Below are 20,684 nucleotides of genomic sequence, written 5' to 3'. Positions count from 1 at the left end.
GGGCAGCAGCTTCCACAGTGGTCATATGGACAACCCGATCCCTGTGGTAGAATTAGTGATAAAAAAACACACATGGCCACTGAGTGACAGTCAGCGCACCAGATTCCTTTGGACAGACGGGGCTGCAAATAGCACAGAGGAGCAGTTTCTCCCTCGGACCGCAACTGGTGGTCAGGCTCATGCCAGGGCAAGTCGTGGCCGCCAGATGAGCCCAGATAAAAGGAGAGTCGGGGGCAAGTCACAGGCACCTAAGTGCCCAAGGAGCACTTTGGCCTGTTTATTTCCCTCCTGGTTATGCAGTCATATCTGTGACTTCTCATCTACACTTTAAAGACAAGTGATGTAAGTGATTTTTCTTTAGCTTTTACACTATCTAACCTCTGACTTATTCATTATGCTCTCCTCTGTCTTTAATGAATGGCTGATATGGGAAGAAAGAGAGTGTTTGACAGTATTACACCAAACACAAACATCACCTAAACCAGCATCTCCTCCTCAAAGCTGCTTTGATTCATGAGGTTATATCTCTACTCCTATAACAAGTACATATATCTGTCTGTTTACATCCTGTCAACCTTAACATATTGTTTTGTACATAGTGTTTCACTTTAAATCTTAGGTAACTGTTAGCAACATGAGCTAGCTCGCTAGCATCTTCAGCTCCATTCAAACTCAACAGAATCAAAATAGAACTCACCAAAAACATCTCGGCTCATCTTTCCACTGCTCCAACAATCACCGACTCAGGTTTGGTCCAAATAATCCCTTAATTCACCACACCATCACTGCAGAGAGGAACGAGAGGGAGGTCGGTCACCAGGGAAGCAGCTGCAAGAAACCGCACGCACAGCCAGAATATTTTCACATCTAACACGGTGACTCAAGGGTTTATTTCAACCAAAACCAGAGCTGGTGATTGTTGGAGCACTGGAAGAACGAGTCAAGACGTTTTTGGTGAGTTCTATTTTGTTTCTGTCCAGTTTGAATGAAGACAACGGTGCTAGGTGCTATAAAAACTGAACAGTCCAGAGTATAAAGAAATGTTCAAAAACCCTACAACTCCACAAAACTATTAACAATAGGTAGGAAGCCAACTGTGAAAACATAAAATAACTTACTTATGGATAAAAAAACGCAAAGCGTGCTGGTGGAGGTAACATAACATTGAAAAACAAAAAAACCAAACACAACAAAAACAAAAAAAAAAAAACACTTTATGAAAAGGATGGTTAATACTAGGGATGACTGGATTGATTAATAATCATTGAAAATTTGATGGATCAAGTAAGATTCAATCAGTCTATTATCAAATAAAGATTATTTTTATGAGTGCGCTCCACATTTTCCCTACATCTAATATTCAAGTACATGTGTTTAATATGTAGGCCTTTACATCTTTATGTTTCATAGGCTGTGTGATGCTGTCAGAGAATATGCTTTGAACGACAGGGAAAGAAGCATTTGGAATTATTTTGTATAAAAAAATGATGCAACCCTATTAAATACTATTAAGACTATTGGCCAAGCTGACTGTGAACGGTGATGTAACTTACTAAAGGATGAAAAATCAGAGTTTTGAGGCAAAGGCAACGTTGCTAAAGCATTGATAGGAAGTAAACAGATGTGTAGAATATTTTCATACCTTACCCTGTGAATTCAGGGTTTATTTTGACCAGAGCAGAGTTGTTGATTGTTGGAAAAGACAGGCCAAGATGTTTTTGGCAAGTTTTATTTTGTTTCTATTGACTTTGAATGAAGACGATTATCCCAGGTAGGCAGCTAACATTGCTAATTGTTATCTTAGTGAAAAAAAAAAACACTGCACACAAAAGGAACAGTAAATAGTATTGTGAGTCAATGTGAGTCAAGCTAACTGTAGAAAGTGAAGTAACTAACCTAAAGATGAAAAATCACAAAGTTTGTGGGTGAAGGTAATGTTGCTGTAACACTGACAGGCACGTGCAGCTTGTAAAACGGATATACGTCACACTACACTGTGCAAGTAGAGAATAGCGATAAAGAACATCCATCTATTATGTTTCCATGTCCTTTCTAGTGTGGCCAGATATGGACTAATATGCGCACCATTCCCCAGGAGGATACTCTGTCCCCAGAGGAGATGGAGGGGGGGTGGCGGGTGGAGGTGGCGGTGTGCTGCTGGAGCCGTTCTGGAGGCAGGGAGGGGAGGCAGGCAGCAGTTGGTGTGCAGAGAGCAGAGGCTCAGGCTGGCTAGTTAAGAGCTTCTCTCTCCTATCCTCCATCTGCCAGGGACCGGGGTTGTGATTTGAGCTCCAGCAGAGCAGAGCAGGGAGGAGATCGAAGGAGGGGTGGAGGGAGGTAGGGGATGGGGATGGAGGGGAGGGGTGGTGGTGGTGGTGGTGAGAGGTAGTGGAGGGGGTGAAGGGGGGGAGGCAATGGTTGGAAGAGACAGAAAAGAGAAAGTGGAAGAAGAAGCGGGGAGTTGGAGGAGGAGAGGGGAAAAAGTGAGGACCTGGAGAGAGAAAATAAGGATGGAAATGAAAAACAGGATACATGAGGATTGAGACGCCTCAAAAATCTATTTATAGGCTTATTCTGTCTATCATTACTTTTTATAAATCACTGTTAGACATTTTAATTCTAGGTATCAGCTATAAAAACAGCGCTCTGGTCATATTTCACCCATGCTTATGTGAATTTTGATATTTCCTTCCCTCCAATAATTATGAAGCCATGTCCACTGTGTGTTTGTAAATATTTTCCAGGATGTCTCACCCACCCACCCACCCACCCACCCTGGCTCATGTGACTGGGATACATGTGACTGGGATACAGCTTTACAGTGCTTCACTCCTCCCTCTGTTCCTCCTCCTCCTCCTCCTCCTCAAACCCCCCCGCTCTCCTCTCCCTTCCCCTTCCCCACTCCTCTCCTTCATTCTGTCAGTGTTTAGCCCGTGGTTCCCTGCACCACAGTGGATCCTGGGAGAGCCTTCCTCTCCTCCTCTTCCTCCCTCCTTCGACTCCTCGCCTCCTCCTCTCCTCCTCCCTCTGCCACCTCCTTTTTCTGGCCATGCTCTGAGAGCTCCCTCTGCGAGACTGAGTGTCACTTGAGGTGACCCAGAAATGATAACTCCAGATGAACCCTGGATGTGTGGTAATCTAACCACCATGCCCTAGGAGGAGCCAGGCAGCCAGGGGGGCAGGCAGGCAGGCAGGCAGGCAGGCAGGCAGGCAGGCAGGCATCCCGGGTTGATGCTGGCTTCACTGCATGCTGCTGCAGAGCCTGTCTGGGTATCATGCTCAGAAAACGCTGTGTGCACGGTACGCGTTGTGGTACACAGTGAAATGGATCTCAGTGCCGTTGCATTATTGATGAGATACATTGTGATGTCAGCCCGGGCGGAAGGAGCAAAGCAAAATGACTGTTAGCAGTGTGGCACGTGATCATTTATGCAAGCAGCACAGAGGTGTAATTAATTGTCACCCTTTGCTCTCATCCCCACACAATAATTCACTCACTTGTTGTCAATTGAGATCCATCTAAACCTCAGCGTCCTTGTCTTCTGGATGACCTGTCCTTTAAATATAAAATTCAAGTGGCGGCATCATGCACTTTAAACTGTTATTATTATTCAACAGCTTGTAGTCGTGTTGTTTCACCTGTCAGGTGAATAATAATCCAGAAATGCATGAGGAAATTACAGCACTACAAATTTAAAAAGGAACATTATATAATAATAAGGTGATGAATACAGTCTCATTAGAGGCCAGGCACAATCAAATGCATCTTCAAAGCATAAACAATATTAATATTTACCACAAACTTGACATTATTAAATAGTGGTAAATTTTTCATCAACAAAATTCCTTTATTCATTAGATGTTGCAACATGAAGCCAAGTGTGTGTTGTTGAATGGTTCCTGCCTGACTATAATAACACACTCAATACTGCAGTGAATTGATATGAAGTTTGTCAGCTGGGTTCTCCAGATGTGGAGACATCACAGAACCTTAATATTGTTTATATTTTTAAAGGATTAATTCAATAGAACCAGTGACTAAATAGAGGTTGTGCATTCTGATAAGAATTACCTTTTTTATTATTAAATGTATCCCTTAAAAAAAACAAACAAACAAAAAAAACCCTTCTGTTTTAATGAGGTTGAAATTGACGAAAAATCTCCAGTCTTTTTAAACTGATTGGTTTAAATCATTAAATCCACGTGATTAAAATACGTAAAAATTCATAAACGGTTTAGCACTGTTATTTAGAAATATGATTTCGATTTGGCATCAACACCAAATCCTTTTTTCAGCAGGCTTTGTGTTGCAGTGCTGCATATCTGTCAGACTGATTGATCTACTTTGACTGTAGACATATCTAATTATTAATTCACACAAACCTCACAGTTAGAGCTGAGACCGCACTCATTTCACTTAAATCAACTCATGTATGTGCGATAAATGATTGTAAATTTTGTGATTATATTTTTTTAAAGGCTAAACGTGCTTGAACTCGCTTGTAACTTTCATCTTTTGCGTTAAAATAAAACTTTAGGCTCTGGATTCACATTAGAGCTGTAAAAAAAAAAAAAAAGAGCCAAAAGCAGACGTGGTGTTTAATTTTTTTCCTGAATCTAATGCTAGTTGTTTTCCACTTGGCGATGATTTGACTCCAGATTATTTAGTTTACCTCCTTTAATTTTAACCTACATGCTGAGTAGGCCACTGGCTCACGGCTTCCCATTTGTGTGTGTGTGTGTGTGTGTGTGTGTGTGTGTGTGTGTTGTGCAGTGTTGAGGGCTGCCTTGCCTGCATACGGGAGAGGAATATTTAAATGTCTTGTGTTTTAATTGACGCTCGAACTCGAAGTGTAAGCTCAGAAACGAGGAACAGCCCCCATCTACCGGCAGCGTCTCCTCTGTGAGTCTCCTCGGCGCGCTGCTGCTGCTGCTGCACAGTCCGGAGCTCCTCAGCCTGCTGCACGCTGCTGCACAGGGATCTCACGCACAGCACAGCCTCAGGTAAGACCCTTTTCTATATGTCTCACACTGGAAAATATAATAACAGCCCACAAGGTTGTGTTGTTAACGAAAAAGAAAGAGACGGAGGAGACTGCGTGAAGCAATGCGCGACAGATCTGATGCATGACAAACAGGCTGCATGGGTGATATTCAGCGGGATAAACAGGGATGTGTTGGAAGGTAAAGCCATTTAAACTCTCTCTTCCCTTTATTTTTATTTACGGGATGTTGCAAACAAATCTTTTTATTCGCACAATCTCAATTGTGTGCACATATACAAGATATTTTAAGTGGCAGTCTATCAAAATCATGCAATTTGAACGGTACACCGGTGACATACAAAAATATGATGCCTTTATTAAAATGTAGGGTAAATAATTTTGCTTATACTGGAGGCTGAGACGTGGAATTTTCTTTTCTTTATTTATATGACAAAAGTCATTGGCCCACTGAGCCATCCTGCCTTCACACGCCATTTTAAACGTGGTTGTTAACACTGTTTTTATTTCATTTTTAAAAAGCGTAAAACGTTTGAAATGGAGCTCAGTGCGGTGCGTGAATAAGCAGCCATCATTATGTGCTTTTAAAGCTTTGATTTAGTCAAACGAGATCGCAAATCTTAAATTAGGGCAAATCATTCTAACGAAAAATGACAGACAATCGCCCAGATTAATCTTCTTCAATTTATTTAAAGCCGGTAATGAAATATGATGGGTAACATAGACAACTAGAATGCTTAATTAATATGATGTATTTATACAAATCAATTATTATTTCCAAAGTAAAAAAGTCACTTTTTTTTTAGTTTTTAGGAAAAAAGTAAAAGCGTGATTTCGTGCTCTGGCTTTGGTTCATCTCTGCAGACTGTCTCAAAATGACACACTATTAATTAATTGAAATAATAGAAATATCCTTAAAAAACGGCTCGTTAATATATATTTAGTTGCAGGTAATTAGATGCAAAGAAAAGGAAACAAAACGACAACACAAAAGACATTATTCCCTCAGTCCCTTTAGTGTTCACTGACACATTGTTAAACCCTCTTCAGTCAAATGAAATGTCACTGCTGGAGGCAACGGGTCAAAACACTCGCCTTTATCGACATTAACGATATGATAGATGCACATACAGTATTTATAATTTTACTATTTGGATGAATCTGCTTTTTACACCAGAAATCGTCTTTTTTAATATTCGGAAAAGAAGCAGAAGGTTAAAAAAAACAGCAGCCAGATGAAGTATCACACAGAGCTGAGCTGATCACTCCTCTCAGGGTGTCTTTTGTCCAGGTGAAATGAAATCCGCGTGTCCTTTTTTTTTTTTTTTTTTTTTTGAGTCTCTTTTCACCGGCAGAGCGCAAATTAACGTTGAGCTGCAGGTCCAGTCAGTCCGTCCAGGAGGGTCCAAGCCTCGTCTGTCTCATAGCGCTGCTATCAAGGGGCCTCCAATTATAAAGTCAACACAACTTCATGGCGGTGGAGGGGTGGAGGGAGGAGGGCTGGGAGGGGGGTGCACATGATAATATAACACGTCTTGAGATGAAGCATCCACACCTGCAACCCCCCACCACCCCCACCACCCCCTCCTGCAGCATCACTAAATCTATTAACGTGATGGGACCAAATCTGTTGTTTCTGTGGATAAATGCAGTCGACATGCATGGCTCGTTTTAAAGGCCTGTTGTTGTGTTAAGTCAAAAAAAAAAAAAAAAAAAAATACAGACCTTGAGTTGGCTCGTTTTGGTTTGTTGTCACCATATTTGGCCTGTGTGGACTGGACAGTAAAGCCAGTCTGCGTTTTTTATTTGCGTGACAGAGACTTCACACCCTTTAAAACTGACACAGATCTTTATTGGAGCTTCACAGTCGCCTCCACAACGCAGATTATAACAAGTATAAAGAATTTAAAGGAGGTGAATTTCTGGAAACATACTAGAACTGGTGCTGTTTTCCCTCTGATGACCAACAATTTATATTTTTTTAATTATATTTTTTTTAGCTCGTCAATTTCGATATTGCTGCTTAGCATATACGATTAATGAAAAATATATATACAGATATATATATATATATATATATTTACGTATTTTGTTTATAATTAATTCTCCTGCAAGTAAACAAGCTTTTGGCCTAATTTAAGAGACAGAAAAAAGACAAGAGGCGATAGTGATTTTGTCCTGTTTCATGAACAGAATATTGATCCTTGCACAGAAACCAGTGGCCTATATTTATATATTTTAAAGAACAGAGTTTGCTTCGTCTCCTAATCAATTAAGTCTATTATCTAAAGAGTTTCTATATGTTAAAAAAAACAAGCTGATAGGTTGTAACGGCGTGGGATGCTTTTATTTTTTTAAACTAAAAATCTCATTCATTTGTGTGTTAAAAATTCCTTGTCTTTCAAAATTGTTTAATACAATCTGTCCCCGCCCTCCAGCCTATCACTGATCACTGCCCCGCCCCAAACAATACATTTATACCACACACACACACACACACACACACACACACACACACACACACACACACACACACACACACACAGTTAATATGTTATTCTGGGACAAGCAGCCTGATAAAGAAGAATTAAACCACTAACACTGTGAGGTTTTCAAAATAAAAGCTCCAAATGAAACAAGATAAATAGTCCTCATATGTCACGCCTGTTTCTGACCATTTCAATAAAACTCCAAGGCGTTTTTTTTATTGTACTTTAGACGCACATTATTTGTTTAAGACATGTTAAATAAATAAAAATTTACATCCAATTTACTCTAAGCCCATTTCATTTGACTTTACGCGTGTTCTGACTCCAGCATCCTCCATCCTCTCCTGTAAATGGGGGGAATAAAAGTAATGAAAATGTCAATACCATAAAATAGTGGTCCTTCGCGCAGCCAGAATCGGGAGTTTTTGAGGGGAAGAGTGACAGCTCTTTGTTGGTGAATAGAAATCAGTGGCGATGGAGAGAGAGGTGGAGACAGAGAGGAGAGGAGAGAGAGAGAGAGAGAGAGAGAGAGAGAGAGAGAGAGAGAGAGAGGGGAACTCCTCCTACCAAATTATTCAGACTGGGCAGGCTTTGCGGGCTCTTCACAAATAGGACACGGTTCTCAAATCCAGGCAGTCCCAACCTGACCTCCAAGCACCAAGGAACCCCTCTGACTGACTGACTGGGAGAATCGGGAAGGAGAGAGAAATCACCAAAAAGAAACAACAACAACAAAAAAAACTTTGTGTCATTATTTTTGGCGAGTGTTCACATTGTAGCTCCCCCCCCTCCCCTCCTCCCTCCCCACCACCACCTCCACCACCACCACCACTTCTTCCACACCGGTTTGTCGCATCATTTGGACTATATATTTTTTCTGGAGGAGGAGAGGCATTCACGGGAAGAAGGAAAAAGCTGCACTCCTCCTGCTCCTCCTGTCCCACCCATGTTGTAGCTTTTTCTTCGTTTTTTTTTTTTTTTCTTTCTTCTTCTTCTTCCAGTTGCACCCTGATCGAGGAGGTGATCTAAATTGAATCTCTGGGCTTGTGTTGTTGTTGTTGTGTGCCTCTTTGCCTCTCAGAGCCTCAGAGCAACATTTGGATGCGCTGAGAGAGCGGGGCGCAGCGCTGCAGTTACAGTATATGGAAGTTGTGGGCTGCAAGACAGAGGCAGGCAGTTGCACGTTGCGTCCAGGACCGGGAGCCATGCTTTTCCACGGGATCTCCGGGGATCACATCCAAGGGATCATGGAGGAGATGGAGAGGAGGTCGAAAACGGAGTCGCGCCTGGCGAAGGGCATGCAGCTGAACGGGAGAGAGTCGGTAAGATCCCGGTCGAGCTGTGTCTGAATTCATGTTAAAACTTAACCTTCACCGTCACTGCACAAACCACCACTGTGGCACCGTGAACGTGCCAGGAAACGCACGGTTGTTCTGGGGTAAGTAGGACATCAGGGGAGGAGGATTTCTCACTCACTTCTTTGTGTTAAATTATGGAAAAATATTTTAGTCTATCCCTTTATCCAAAATTAATTTTCACTTGGATATTAATAGTTTAAAATTCAGATGATTTAAGTAGCTGCTCAGTTATCTGCACAAAATAATTAGAAATAAACTGGCTGCAACTTTACATGCAGCTGCATGTAAATAGATTAAAAACACACGGTATTACTCTTTAAATCAAATAAAACATTGTACATTAGAGCAGTCATATTTTATTACAGGCAATTACACATCTACAAATATGCTAACTATGGACAAAAACATAGTGAAGTATTATTATTAATATCACATAATAATAATATAATTTACACTGAATTATTTACCCTTTTTTTATTTAGGCAAGAATAAATATATATCTATATTCTTAATAGGCTCATTTATAATATTTTAAGTAAAAACAATATTTCTCCTCAGAAGTAAATTTGCTTGTTTGTAAGAAAAAGAGAAATTAAACAAATGAAATGTTAGTTTAGCAGACCAGATTTCTTTAATTCCCCTCGATATCCAGTGAAATTCAGAAACACACGGTTGTGTAATAGATGCTGGTTGTTCCTTCAGGGGGCCCGTGAACGCACCGAGCCTGCGTTTGTTTAACAGCGTGTTTAAAGTGCTCTTCAAAAGGCCTCGCTTTGATAGATGGAGAAAAAAAAAGTTTAATTTCACGGCCATAAAGCCACTTCAGGCCTGTTGTTTCTGTCTCTGCGTGATGTGTGTTGAAGGACTGAGTTTCCCTGAGCTCTCCTCCTCTCCCTCTCTCTGAATCAGACCATGCCTTCAATGAGCCCGGAGAAGCCTGCTCTGTGTGCCGGCTGTGGCGGCAAGATTTCGGATAGATACTACCTCCTGGCCGTGGACAAACAGTGGCACCTGCGGTGCCTCAAATGCTGTGAATGTAAACTAGCGCTGGAGTCGGAGCTAACGTGTTTTGCCAAGGATGGGAGTATCTATTGCAAGGAGGATTACTACAGGTAAGAAAAATTAAGGTTAATCATGCAGCTATAATTTTAGCTTTTAGTCTAATATTCAGTCTGTCACGCACAAGCCGACACCCACTCACCCATTCACACTGTGGTGCTTTTATGCTTCCGGATTTATAGGAAAATGCATTTTCAACTCTTACAAAAATGAAAAAAAAAATATTTTGGAAAAACAGCCGCTGTTATCCCTGATTCAACAGGCTGTGACTGTTCATCTGGAATTACGTTGAAGCCTTTTGGTCCAATTAGGCCCCATTCTTGTCTGAGTAAAATCTTAACAGCCTCCCAGGGGCCCTGCGTGGTGTTAATTGGAAATAAGTTATGATATGAGATTGTACTTTTATTCGCTGGCTCGGAGTGTAATGTAAACTACATTAACTTAAAGTATGAGTCACCCTCTCAGACACAAAGGATTTGGCCTGTTCCGAATTTGTACATTTTTATCGTTTAAAAAATATTTTTTATATAAATAAACTATTTAGTGACTTTTATTTGCATGGAAAACAACCAATGATAAAATGATGTTATTGGACAGACATGTTGTCCCATAAAGTGACATATATTGCATGTGCAACATATAAAGCCATGTACAGAGAACTGTAAAAGAAAAAAGATTATTTTAAATGCGAGATGTGTTTCTAACATTACAGTTACAGCTTTTGTCCTCTTTTGTATTTAATGTCAGCTGCACTTAGCAATTATAGCTTTCATCACTGACGATGTATACTGACTTAATTAAAAGCGAAAATATTCGCTTTCAGACAACATGTTTTTCTTTTCAAAGACAAATGCTGCAAGAGGGTGAGATGGTTTTTATAGAAGTACCAATAAAACAAAATGTGGCTTATTTATCGATCAGCCGCCATTAACTCGTAGGCCAGATGTGTTACATGTATTCTCAGTGTATAGGCCTGTTAGTGCCATATGTACTACAGCTGTGTCACACACATTTGTAACTGAAATACACGACAGAAGCGCAAATACCCCGTAAAATACCGCCTTTTATCCACTGACATCGCAGGTTATCTTATGTCAGACGTGTCCAGTGCTCTTGTCTCTGTCCTTGTCTCATTTTGTCTCTGTGTATGAGGAGTCTTGACGATTTATCTGTTCCAGAAGGTTCTCCGTGCAGAGGTGCGCGCGCTGCCACCTCGGGATCTCGGCCTCGGAAATGGTGATGCGGGCGCGCGACTCCGTGTACCACCTGAGCTGCTTCACGTGCACCACCTGCAACAAGACGCTGACCACCGGGGACCACTTCGGCATGAAGGACAGCCTGGTGTACTGCCGCCTGCACTTCGAGACTCTGGTGCAGGGACCGGACTACCACCCGCAGCTCAACTTCGCCGAGCTGGCAGCGAAGGGCGGCGGTCTGTCGTTACCGTACTTCAACGGCACCGGGACGGCACAGAAGGGCAGGCCGCGGAAGAGGAAGAGCCCGGCCATGGGGATAGATATACCGAGTTACAACTCAGGTGAGACAGCACAGACACTCAGAGAGCAGCAGATAATCATCTCTAAATATTATAACAAAGTTATTTTGGTGCAAAAGTAGCCACGTCCTTTAACTGTTTGCCCTACATTTACCGTATGAACAGGCCTCATGGAGAGGAGAGCGACACTGCAAAGAGACAGTGAACAGCAAAAACACTACGTCACCTTTCCCCCTTAATGTGAATTTACCGCGATATTTAACACTAACCTGCCTCTCATGAAGGTTTAATCCAAGACAAAGACAGTTTGGTCAGTTGACCTCAGTTTTGGGACATTTTGCTGCATTGTGGTTCTTGTAGTCTTCACTAAAATCTACACGAGTCAAATCTTTCTGACTAAAGTGTCGTATTCACTAAAATTCATTTAAAGGCACAATATCTGACGCCATGTAAATGAGACTCAATCATCAACTATCTTTCTGGTGCGTTGGTGAACACCTCGGACAAATTCAACTGATTGTGTCTGTCAGTGTTTGCCCTACATCATGCATGGACAGGCCCAATAGAGAGGACAGTGAAACACACTGAGCTTTTTATCTCCCTTTAAATATGAAATTACTGCGAAATGAAACACTAAACTGCTCCACATGTAGGTTCAACCCTTCTGCACCCCGGTTGGCTCGTTGTCCCTAGTTTTGGAACATTTCGCTGCAAAGTGATTTACGTATTCTTCATCAAAATCTACATTTTCGTCAGGCTTTTCTAACAAAAATGTTGCCAGATTTATTATTCTACTTTATTGAATGCGACAGCCGAAATTATTTAATCAAATCACTGACAAACAAACAAATAATAATAAAAAAAATATCAGGCTATTTTTTCCTCCTCGCTTTTAAATCCAGACGGTTCCTCAGTGCCACAGCTGTACCAGCCGTGGGTTCCACCTTACATGTCTGAAATGAACACATCTGTCCTGAAGGCGATGCAAATGTAGGTGAACATTGAGCCCGCAGCCGTGCGTGGCTAATTGATCTGCAGCTTTCTGTCCACGCGTTTTTTACGGTTTTTTTTTTTTTTTTTTTTTTGGTTGCTGTAAAATGTGTGTGCGTGTGTTGCACCGGGAATGATCGAAATTTGACCTCGCCGTCAACTTGCTCATCGACTTTTATAATTAAGACTAATTTGGGGCAAAATAAACACGTAGAAAGGCAGTGAAGGGCGTGGATGTTGCGTAAAAAATGGTGAAACCGTGTTTTTGTCTTCGACTTTTTGTTTGAAGACAGAAAAAGTGTAATCGCAGTGCTGCTGTTAATTGTAGATTTCATCTAAAAAAAAAAAAAAAAAAAAAAAAAACTTGCACTGAATCGCTGAATGTTATAACCCGACCTCCTCCCCCCCACCCCCCGCAGCGTCCCCATTTTGTTGTCGCTTTCTGCGAATTAGTGCGCGGTTGAGAAACTTTGTCATTGTGCGCCAAGTTTCCTCTTGTTCCCGGTGAATAGGGAGGAATAAGGGTAATCTGCGCGTTAATTGTTCTCCGTTAATTGAAGGTGACGTTGGAATCCCTGGCCTCCTGTGCGGCGGTCAGCACAGTTCTCATGCAGGGACAGAGCCAGCAGCGCCGTGCAGAGGGGGCCTGCTGCAGGGGCTCCACAAACACCCTAACACTCAGACCCTGCACTGTACAGCCAGGCTGCAGCGCTCCGGTTTGTTGTTCGCAAACACAATTCTGAGAGATTATGCAAATCTTAAAGTTCACATGGATTCATTAATGGAAAATTAACCGTTTTAGCGCCGTGTTTTGTTTTTGTTTTTGTTTTTTTTCTTGCAACAAAGCCTTAAATATAATGCAGCCACAACAGGTATAAAAAAAATCCCACAGACGTAAATCTAACAGAGAAAATACAATAAGATGACATTATTAAGCACCACAGGCAGTAAAGGTCACAGTGGGAATATTATATTTTTCATTTGGGATATTTTTACTTAAAAAGGCTTATATCGGAGGGTTTTCAGCTGAAGTGATGGCTTTTTTGAGTAATTTTTGAAATGTCAGTTCAAATTTTATTTATCCAGCAAAATATGACAAATCAAAATCAGCCTCAGGGGGTTTTACAATCTGTACAGCCTGCGACACCCCCTCAAAAAGGTGAGGAAAAAATCTCTCCTCAAGAAGAAACCAAATATTCTAATTATGTGATGGATATATGAACTTACAATATTTAAATTAACTCATAAATAAAAAAAAGGAAAGAAAAAATAAGATTAATGAAATTAATGGACACCCCATGTCGTGTAGATGAAAGAGTAAAGCGAAACCCCCCCCAAAAAAATCCTTTTAAAAAATGGACCGTTACATGTTTTGATTATGTGTTGAATTTATGTCCTACAACATTTAAATTAACCCCAAAGCTAAATAAAAAACAATGGAAAATAAAAAGTAAGAGTAATTAAATTAGGGACACTCCCTCAGACCCTCGAAAGCATAAAGAAAAAACATTTTAACGTTGAAGAAATTGTGATGTTAAACACTAATTATGTGATGAATTTCTGGCCTTACATCAGTCAGCCCTACAACTAAAAAGAATAAATAAAATAAAAAAAATAATAAAATTAATTAAAACAGGTGACAACTGACAAATTTGCCCTTTTGTCTCTTTTGTGCTAAAAATTTTCCCAAACACAGCGATGAAATCCTTCCCATTAGCCTCAGACTGTTCGGGTTAATATATCGCTCTGCAGATCAGGAGACTCATACTCCTGACAAATAGGATGAGGTTTTGTTTGAGGTTTTGTTTCTGCTTTAGCGAGCACATTCATGTTAGTTCTCACCAGGGAAAGGTGTGGGTCTACTGAGTATTCCACACCACTGTGTAAAGTTGGGTCTTGTTTGGATATAGAGACCCCTAGTGGGTAATATCTAGTGAAACACAATCCAGTGAAGGCTGGAACAGAGGAGCATACATGTCAAGGATTGTCATGTTAATGGTGCGTATAAGTGTCTCAAAGAAGAAGTCTCAAATAACAGAAAACATAATTCATGCCATAACAAATTGAAAACATGAATCCCGTAGTTTATTCAATCCCTACCTGCCTTATTCAGACTGATTTGTGATTTAACCCTAGAATTATCTTTTGAGAATGTGTTTGCTTTGCATCCTAATGAAGAAATGTTACTTTAAATCGTTTGATATTTTATCAGCCTCTGAGAAAAATAACTGGTCAGCATTTCGGTTACAAGGAGACATGAAAATCAATAAAAACCTACTATATAATTTAGAAAACCTATGCTTATTCTTTGCAGGATATATTTCCTCTCATTTTGCAATCAAGCAAGAGACCTGTTCTAACATGAATGTAATCAATATGAAAATCAGTATACAATCAACTATAATTAATTGCATTTTGTTTTATATTTTAGTTTGAAGCATATGATATATATATCAACAGTCACTTACATATGCACATTTACCTCACAAGTATTTATTTGTCATTGGAAATTTCTCTGCAAAAATCAAAAACCTCATAATACTAAAGTGAAGTGTGATTTTTTTATTTATTTTTTTATTTTTTTATTATTAATGCAGCGCTTAAGGTTTCAGCAGCACTGTTTAGCCAAACATGCTTTTTATTTAGTAGACCCATTTTTTTTGTTTGTTTGTTTGTTTTTTTTGTTTGGTTTTTTTTTGCATTTCACCATCTTTAAGTATTTTGCACATGCAGTACTAAGCTCCTGACAAATGAGGCCCATTAGGCCTATTAGTCTTTGCAAACACAAGCAGAAATAATTTAGCTCGGTCCCAGTGTACAGTTAAAATACATCATTTAACTTCTTTTTTTTATTCTATAACACAGGTTATATTAAAATCACAATAATCACTTACAATGCATTACAATATATATAGAGGTTCAATTAATTTTGTCAATTCAACAACTTTGACTGTCACACATAAGATAAGATAAGATAAGATAAGATAAGATAAGATAAGATAAGATAATCCCGAACGAAATTCTTGTGCCAATAATTACAGTAACAAGAATAAAACAACAGTAGTGCTGCAACTAATGATTATTTTCATTATCAGTAATTTGTGTATCATATTTTTGATTAATTGATTAGTTGTTGTCAGAAAATGAAGAAAAATGTCGATCAGTGTTTCCAAAGCCCAAGATAACGTCCTCAAATATCTTTTTTTTTTTCTCCACAACTCAAAGATATTCAGTTTACCGTCCGAGAGGAGTAAAGAAACCAGACACTGAAATCAGAGAAGGTAGACTTTTTTCTCTAAAAAAATTACTAAAGCCAATGAATCGATTATCAAAATAGAATAATAAATATTATTATTAGGAATAAATGTAAAAAACAGTTCCCAAATAGAATAACAATAAAAGCAAGATGAGAATCAACTAAAAGTATTTGCAGTGATATTAAAAAGTAATAAAAAGCAAGATATTATTGTTGTCAGTGTCTGATTTTTCAAGCTGTTCTTATTTGCATGTTCTAATTTGATATCATAAATGAACCAAACTTTGATTATTCATCATGATAGCATATGATACATCTGTTAACAGAGCAGGTCAGGGGAAATGTATGACCCACACAATCAAGTCCATATGTGATCGCCTTCATCTAATGCTCTTAATCATGTCTTTTCTTTCCCTTTAAAGCCAGACTGTATAACAAGATATTCAGTTTAATATCGAGCCGTAAACGTAGGGTAACATTTCATTAGTCTTAGTAGCAAATAATTAGATTTAAGCTGATTTGAATGACGTTATCTTGATAGTCGAGGAGTGATCCGCTTTGTTGCCAGTTAGTCGTCCATCACGTCTTTCAAGGAAATAATTGAGCGCAGTGGAAATGAACTCAGACACACACAAAACAAAAGCAAAACAGGAAACAAAATGAGTTGCTGTTGTTCCCTCCGGACTCTGAGCCTCCTCTGTGCTCTGCTCTCTGCCCTCTCAGGCTGTAACGAGAATGACACCGACCACTTGGACCGGGACCAGCAGGCCTACCCTCCAACACAGAAGACCAAACGCATGCGGACCTCCTTCAAGCACCATCAGCTGCGGACAATGAAATCCTACTTTGCCATCAACCACAACCCAGATGCCAAGGACTTAAAGCAGCTGGCCCAGAAAACAGGCCTCACTAAGAGAGTTTTACAGGTAAGCAGAGAGCCATTCTTCTTCTACTGATCTGATCACCCCCCCCATAATCTGTGTCTGCACCCCCACGTCTTCCTCCATGTCCCCCTCATTTCACACCAATATTATCATTGAAGTCATCTCTTTGATTTTCTTTGTTTGGTTGGTCCATTTAGTCATTAGATGTATATCCAGGGGCTTTTAATCTGAAATTTTGCAGATTCTTAAATGTTATTTTTTTTTGGGACAGAAAGGAGAAAAGTCGTTCTTAAAATTGTAGCTGATTATTAATAATGAGAGTGCACGTGTTCTTTTTATCTGTGGAACAGAAAAGGGTGTAATTCAGCTCTCACAGATGAAAAATTTAAAAGGATAGGATTATTGTTTTGATTTGAAAATCCACATTCTTATATTCAGTGTTCAGGAGCTAACTGGTTCATTGTTATCTGCCCCATGAGCTCAAAATAATGTATGAAATTGCCATATAAAGATTTATATGCAGTACATAAGGCGAGGGCAACTTGATAGTTGTGCTAACTTGATATGTAAACGACTGTACAAGTGATTTCTTTTTAAAAAATTAATCTTAAAATCAAAAAGTAAAAGCCACATTGGGATTGGTTTGCAGGTTTGGTTCCAAAACGCAAGAGCCAAATTCAGAAGGAACGTTTTGCGACAGGAGAATGGAGGTGTTGATAAGGCTGATGGCACCTCACTCCCTCCACCCTCATCTGACAGTGGGGCCCTGACCCCCCCCTCCAGCGCGGCCACACTAACAGACCTGACAAACCCCTCTATCACTGTAGTGACCTCCGTCACCTCTAGTTTGGACAGCCATGATTCGGGGAGTCCTTCGCAAACTACCTTGACAAACCTTTTCTAACAAGCTATCTCTAGCAGACTGATTTTTTTTTTCTATCTGATTTTGTTTTGTTTTGTTTTTTATTTTTATTTCCTTTCCTCAATTTACATTTTATTTTTTTAAGTGACACCTTTAAATCTACCAGAGACAGCTCCTTGGAACAGAAAGTGCTGTACTGTGTACACAAACAAGAACAACAAGAGCAAGAAAAGAGCAGCAGCGACCACATTAAAACACAAGGAAATCATTTTAATGTGTAGCATTTGAAACCGCATGGCAGCCGTGTCTGTAGTCGACTTACAGTATGCAGAGATTGATTTTTGGAACGGGACATTTTTCAAGTTGAAGGCATTAGAAAATTGTCATGGATCCCACAATTTCATTGGAAAAAATTACTAAACTTGAAGCTTGTCTGGAAAACTAGACTTTTTTTGACTTGATTTGACTTTATTTGTACATTTGTATTGAATTATGATCAAATAAGCCCTTCCTAATTTATGGTTAATTGGTTAAAATTTTAAAATAATATGAATATTTTGCCCTCAGAAACCTGTATATGTATGCACTGTGTTCGCACTATCCGATTTAAAGATTTTTTTTGTTCTGTTTTGGAATAATTTGGGAAATAAACTTGTAGAATGTTCTGTATATGGATAATAACTCCAGAAAACAGGCTTTAATTATTTCCGAATGTTTCGGTCTTTAAGACCGAGTTGGATGGAATCAGACATTGAAATATCTCACAGAGCTACATGTAAAACATCGAAATTGCATTAGAAGCACCTAACCATTGCAGCTCGTACTGTACATGGCAGGTATAGACGCTGAAGCCACACACATATTTTGTCTTGATTCACAAATCTACTGTGAAAAAGAGAAAGAAGCAAATCTTAAAATCTGTACAGTGGTAACTGTTCAACATGTAACGCAGTCACATGATGATAATAATAATAATTAGAAATCAGCGGGAGAAATTCTGATCGGAGAACAGTTTATGGACATTTGTAATCGATTGTTTTCATGACGGAGCACTTTCTCAGATTCGTTGGCCTCATAGATTAACCGTAGACAAATGGATAAATCCTCGGAAACATATCCATAGATCCACAGATAAACTCGATTGCACAGTGACAATATACTGCCCAGTGAAAAGTGCATTATTGTTTTTATCATGTTGCTCAGGGTAACGATGCGATTTTTAAAAAGGGAAAAAGGAGTTAAGGGGTGAGAAATTGAAGTGGTTGCGACGCTGCAGACTAGATTTGTAGAGCTGACATGAACATTCAAATGACCTCAGATAGGTGGAGTCGTGAAGAGGCAGCCAGTGGGAAATCATTGTTGTCCATGTGTTCTCCTTTTTGGCCATATTTATACTTTCTTTAATGACACTTGCCACTGAACAGACCAAAAACATGTTTCTTCTGGCTGAAAGATAGATAGAGAGAAAAGAAAGAGTTCAATGGAGTTGATACATTTCATTGTGAGCGTCACAATTTGTTCTATTGTAGAACAAAGTGGTACTCCAAATCTACTTAATGAAGTAGATGCCTAACTCAGTTCTACTATGTGCCTTATGCTATAACTTGGGAGAAAGTTTGTGAAATTCAGGATATATGTGTTCTTTGTTAACTGATTCACATCCTTTTGACGCCTCACTAGTTTTGTACTGTTTTGCATCTTATTTCCGAAGATCTTTTTATGGTGTATCCTGTTAAAAAGGGGGCAGCGATGTCATAGAAAGCATTTGTGCACTCTTTCAGATATAGTTGGGTAAATCCAAGAACCTTATATATTGATCTTCGTGTTAATAGTTGAGTACAGTAAGTGTTCTATCAAGATTGTCCATGTTTCCCTGTTTCTTGATAAAGATGGTGTATAGAAACTATTTCCCCTTAAATATTTATGGACCAAACGGTTGTTATATATCTTATTAAATTTGTGTGAATAAAAAATACTTTGCTTTAAATGGGTTTTATTTTTCATTACACTTGCCATTTTTTGTGTTCTCTATCTTGAATACAGTTTTTCGTTTATCACATCAACAAACGAGAAAGCATTCAGTTATTAATGACCAGCTAAACGTCCTCATTTTTGCCTCCATTTTTAATTTCTATTTCCTATTTTATGATGTTTATGGTTTTTAATGTAATGCCCCATGGATTTGCATCTAAACCCTGCAGTCAAAAAATATGAAATTGCTTTTTAATGCATGAACATGGCTTTAAAATTTAAATCAAGGGAATGCTGCAAAGCATATATTGATATCTCTATACATATATAGTATATATTTATGCATAACATATTGGTAAACCTAAAATGAAGTAAGAGTAAATGCAGACCCCGTAAAGCCAGGTTGCTCTGTAGTTAATATATTCTTACTCTATCATTTCTTTCAGGGAGAACAAATCTTGGGGCATTACAGCCATACATCCCGACGTTTGAAAATTCCCTAAAGTATTAACAGAAGGGGAAAACTTTGATGGGAATTCCTCACCATTGAAGACAAAGACAATATTAGGATAAGATGATAGCATATTGAGAACAAATAAACAACCAACAATAAAACAACCTGTTTCAGTTTGCAAATGTACAACAGATGATTTTCTGTTTTTTTTTTTAAAAAAAGCAAAAGTTTGTCCTGAGTGTTTGAATCCATCAACGGAGGAGACCCCCCCCCCCCCCACAATGTATGATATTTATGATATCAATGTGAAAAAAAAAATCTTTCTGTTTTGGAATGATAAATGCACAAAAATGATAATAAAATGTATTGTAACATAGTAAAAAAAATCACAGATCAAGACAGCAACATGGCGGGAGTGTGAAATAGAGACCGTATGGATGTTACTGGTACGCACACACACACACACACACACACACACACACAACCTTTCTCCCACTGCCTTGCTCCTATGTAAGCACACTATATACATCTCCACAATCTCTCTTCTACACACACACACACACACACACACACACACACACACACACACACACACACACACACACACACACGACTGCACACACACGCTGCTGCCCCCATGCACCCCACCCAAGAATCAGCTTGCTAAATGGAAGTTTTCTTTTGTCACGAGTGTCATTTTCGTAAACACATGGCCTCCTTGAAACTCGGCAGCAGGATGCCCATCAAATATGATGAGTGTATGAAGAGGACTGCAGAGCTGGAGCTTTGCCATCTGGCTGTACCGAGGGAAGGAAGTGAAAAAAAAAAAACAAAGCAGATAAAGAAGAGATTTCTCATTTTGC

General features: G+C 39.4%; 1 protein-coding gene across 3 annotated transcripts; it reads left to right on the top strand.

Annotated features, from left to right (window-relative positions):
- Positions 1 to 4,849: 4,849 nt before the first annotated feature.
- On the top strand, positions 4,850 to 20,095 carry lhx9 (LIM homeobox 9). 3 transcript variants are annotated; one of them, XM_084723788.1, is made up of 6 exons: positions 4,850 to 5,004; positions 8,574 to 8,814; positions 9,760 to 9,962; positions 11,088 to 11,446; positions 16,374 to 16,576; positions 17,184 to 20,095. In XM_084723788.1, the coding sequence occupies exons 2-6, from the start codon at positions 8,635 to 8,637 to the stop codon at positions 17,436 to 17,438; spliced, it is 1,200 nt and encodes a 399-aa protein (XP_084579914.1). In that variant the 5' UTR covers positions 4,850 to 5,004; positions 8,574 to 8,634; the 3' UTR covers positions 17,439 to 20,095. The 3 variants fall into 3 exon arrangements, with proteins under 3 accessions (XP_084579914.1, XP_084579915.1, XP_084579916.1); XM_084723789.1 differs by lacking the exon at positions 4,850 to 5,004 and having other exon boundaries at positions 7,527 to 8,814; positions 11,091 to 11,446; XM_084723790.1 differs by lacking the exon at positions 4,850 to 5,004 and having other exon boundaries at positions 7,529 to 8,814; positions 19,814 to 20,095.
- The last annotated feature ends 589 nt before the right edge of the window (positions 20,096 to 20,684 follow it).

This window comes from Lutjanus erythropterus, chromosome 7 (assembly GCF_056507025.1).
Source record: "Lutjanus erythropterus isolate fLutEry1 chromosome 7, fLutEry1.hap2, whole genome shotgun sequence".
Taxonomy (NCBI): Eukaryota; Metazoa; Chordata; class Actinopteri; order Lutjaniformes; family Lutjanidae; genus Lutjanus; species Lutjanus erythropterus.
This window is presented reverse-complemented; position numbering and strand designations above follow the sequence as displayed.